A 3,217-nucleotide genomic window follows, 5' to 3' on the forward strand; every position below is an offset into this window, starting at 1 on the left:
AATCCATTTAAAGATCAGTCACCAATGGAACAACGTTACATCGCGGCAATCAAGGAGTTTAACCCTTTTATAAAACATATAGCTGGTGCCGATAACATAGTAGCCGATATATTAAGCAGACCACCTCATAGCACATCCATGCACATAGCCCTACAAGATAATGATCCAGACTATGTTCATAACTCAAACACAAATTTGAACTGTTCTGACACAGATGATGATCTGACTGAAAATGAAGAAGAGTTAATAACAGCGGCATCATTAAATAAATTAGAAATAGCCCAACTTCAAAAAAACGAACCTTTATTATTAAAGAAAGCCAAAGAATTAAAAAAGGAAATAAAATATGTGGGATCGGAGGACTTAGCAGTAATCCAAGAAGGAGATAACCAACGTATAATCTTACCCTCGATATTACGTTTGACAGCATTTGAATTAGCTCACGGATATCTACATTTGGGAGTAGAAAGATCTTTAATAGCGACTGCAAAGGATTACTGGTGGCCAACTTTGAAGACTGACATAAAATATTGGTGTAAGAGCTGTGCCGAGTGCCAAGCTACTAAAACTTTTAGACACAATAGACCTAAAATAGGTCTGTATCCAAAGAATACAGAACGTTTCCAATTTATTCATGTGGATCTTATTGGTCCAATGAATGTAATTTCAGATGATAACAAGTATATTATGACTATCAAAGACAGAGGTACCGGATTTTTGGTTACTACACCTTTACCTAATAAGAAAGCTCAGTGAAAATTAGCTGATACAATCGTGGTGCGGGATTTTTGGAGTACCACAAGTTATTGTCACAGACAATGGATGTGAGTTTACTAATAGCCTTCTCAAGGAAGTATTCCAACAGTTAGGTATAGACCATCGATACGTACCACCTTATAGTCCGGAAAGTAATGGTTTTGTTGAAAGACAACACAGAAGTATTAATGTTGCATTAAGAACGTTAGTCGATAAAGAAAAATGGTCTATGCTCTTACCTCTGATAACTACATCCATTAACAACTCGTTTATTGAAGGGAATCTGTTTACTCCGTCGCAATTAGCATTAGGAACGTGCTCAAATATAAGTGGTAGGATATTTTTCAACAAGGTCAGCAACAACCATAAGGAGATTGACACTTATGAAACAAATTTCTTCCTTCATACGTTGTCGAATGCATATAGAAAACATAAATGCTACACAGAAAAGCATACTTATTATGAGCCTGGTCTTTTTGACTGTGAGAAAGTGTGGATTAGAAAAAAGAATAAATCACATCTGAGTGCACAATATCACGGCCCGTACCCAATACTTTCTTATTCCGATCACTCCATGATCATAGAAAAAAATGGTAAACCGATAAAAGTCTCATTAAGAAACGTAAAAGGGTATTTCCCTCGTGAGGAACTCGACGCGGAGGGTAACAAATTGGGACCTACGGCTGCATACAATTTGAGGTAAAGAAATATTGAACTAAACTACGCAGATATAGACACTACCACATACGAAGAATCCGATTAAAAATAAGTTTTGAATTAAGTAGGAATTAACATTAATCAGATTGACATATTCAAAATATTTTATTCGTACAATATTGTTTTAGTTAGCATGATATATAAAAAAAATTTTAATATTAAAGTATAGCTGTGTGATTCGTTACAATAAGCAATTGGGTGCGAAATACTTATTTATTTGTTTCTTTTTTTTTTTTTTGTGTTAATTTAGCAAGGCCTGTTTAAGCTTAAACAAGCGATGGTAATCAACTTGTTGTGTTACTTTTTCATCTTATTGCATGTAATTAATTTTTTTTATTTTATCCATAATATAATAATAATAAAAAAAAATTTTAATAAAAATAAAATAAAAATAAAATAAAAATAAAAAATATAAAAAAATAATAAAAATTAATAAAAATTTCCAAAAATCATAAAACTTATAAAAAAATTTTTGAATAATTAATATTATAAACTATTAATTTTAGAATAATGTATTATATTATGTATTAACAGTATTTATAAATCTTGTATCGATGTTACGAGTATAAAGTATCGATGGGCATGAGTAAATAAATATTGTTTCAGATTTTATTTAACATATTATATAAATGCATAAGATGCTATAGCTTTAATTTAACAACTTCGTAATATAATATGAAACTTTTTGTCAATAGAAATTAGTAAAGCATGAGAATAAAAATTAGCTTTTGAATAAAAATTTGTTTTTAAATAAATTTTGTTAATAAGTGCAAACGAATATTTTAATTTTTTAATATGCGATGTTATACACAAAGGATTTGTATTCGAAATTGTGACATTTAATTAACATGGGAATATAATTAGTGAAAGAAATTTTTTAAATTTTTTGTAGGATTTTGAAAAATAAATGTTTTTATTTTGTTTTATTTTGTAATAATATTCCGAGCTGATATTATTTAGTATAAATTTTTAGCTTGTCGGCGAATAATTGATTAATATTTGTAACTATTTAAATAAATAAAATATAATAAAATTAAAAAAAAACGCGATACTTAAAATTAGAAATTGTTAGATTAATGAATATGTTTACACAAAAATATTTTAATTAAAATATTTAAAAAGTTGTGGCATAAATTTATTTTGCCAGCACTTGGATCATTTAAGAAGCTAAGGAAACTTGAGTGCTTTTATTAAGTTAAACTTTTCAACTTATTCAAAATTGAATTATTTCAAGTATAGGAGTCAGGGGAATTCAATTGAACAAGAAACTGAAGATAATTAAATTTTTATCAAGTAGTTACAATTTTGATAGAAGATATTTAAGATTTTTTTCTTTTGTTGTGATCATATATATCTGCTTTTCAAGAAACATTTATAAAAAAAAAATCAACTGAAAGGAAAGCTCAGACTTCAAATTTTTTTTAGTTGCATTAGAATTATATGTAGCATACTGAGATTTTTTGTGTTTTGTTAAATATGTATTATAATAGTAAAGAGTTAAATATTATTATATTATTTTTTTTATATTATTACATATTTGTAAGGAAATCTCACTACTTATGTTAACTTAATTATTAATGATTTTAAAAATGTTTTAATCTATGATAAATTATAGTACCATAATTTAAATTCTTGAGTTGCGAATAATAATCAATTAATAAAGTACGCGTTGTTTTACAACACGTCAATTTCATACTTCAATAAGGCAGTAGTTTTTACTTTTATATTAACTTTTATCCTTTCT

General features: G+C 27.5%; 1 protein-coding gene across 1 annotated transcript; it reads left to right on the forward strand.

Annotated features, from left to right (window-relative positions):
- Positions 1-818: 818 nt before the first annotated feature.
- On the forward strand, positions 819-1,459 carry LOC145850078 (uncharacterized). Its single transcript, XM_082955224.1, has 2 exons — positions 819-824; positions 866-1,459. Exons 1-2 carry the CDS (start codon positions 819-821, stop codon positions 1,457-1,459), a joined length of 600 nt encoding a protein of 199 aa, XP_082811350.1.
- The last annotated feature ends 1,758 nt before the right edge of the window (positions 1,460-3,217 follow it).

This window comes from Thalia democratica, chromosome 2 (assembly GCF_965202585.1).
Source record: "Thalia democratica chromosome 2, ktThaDemo2.hap1.1, whole genome shotgun sequence".
Taxonomy (NCBI): Eukaryota; Metazoa; Chordata; class Thaliacea; order Salpida; family Salpidae; genus Thalia; species Thalia democratica.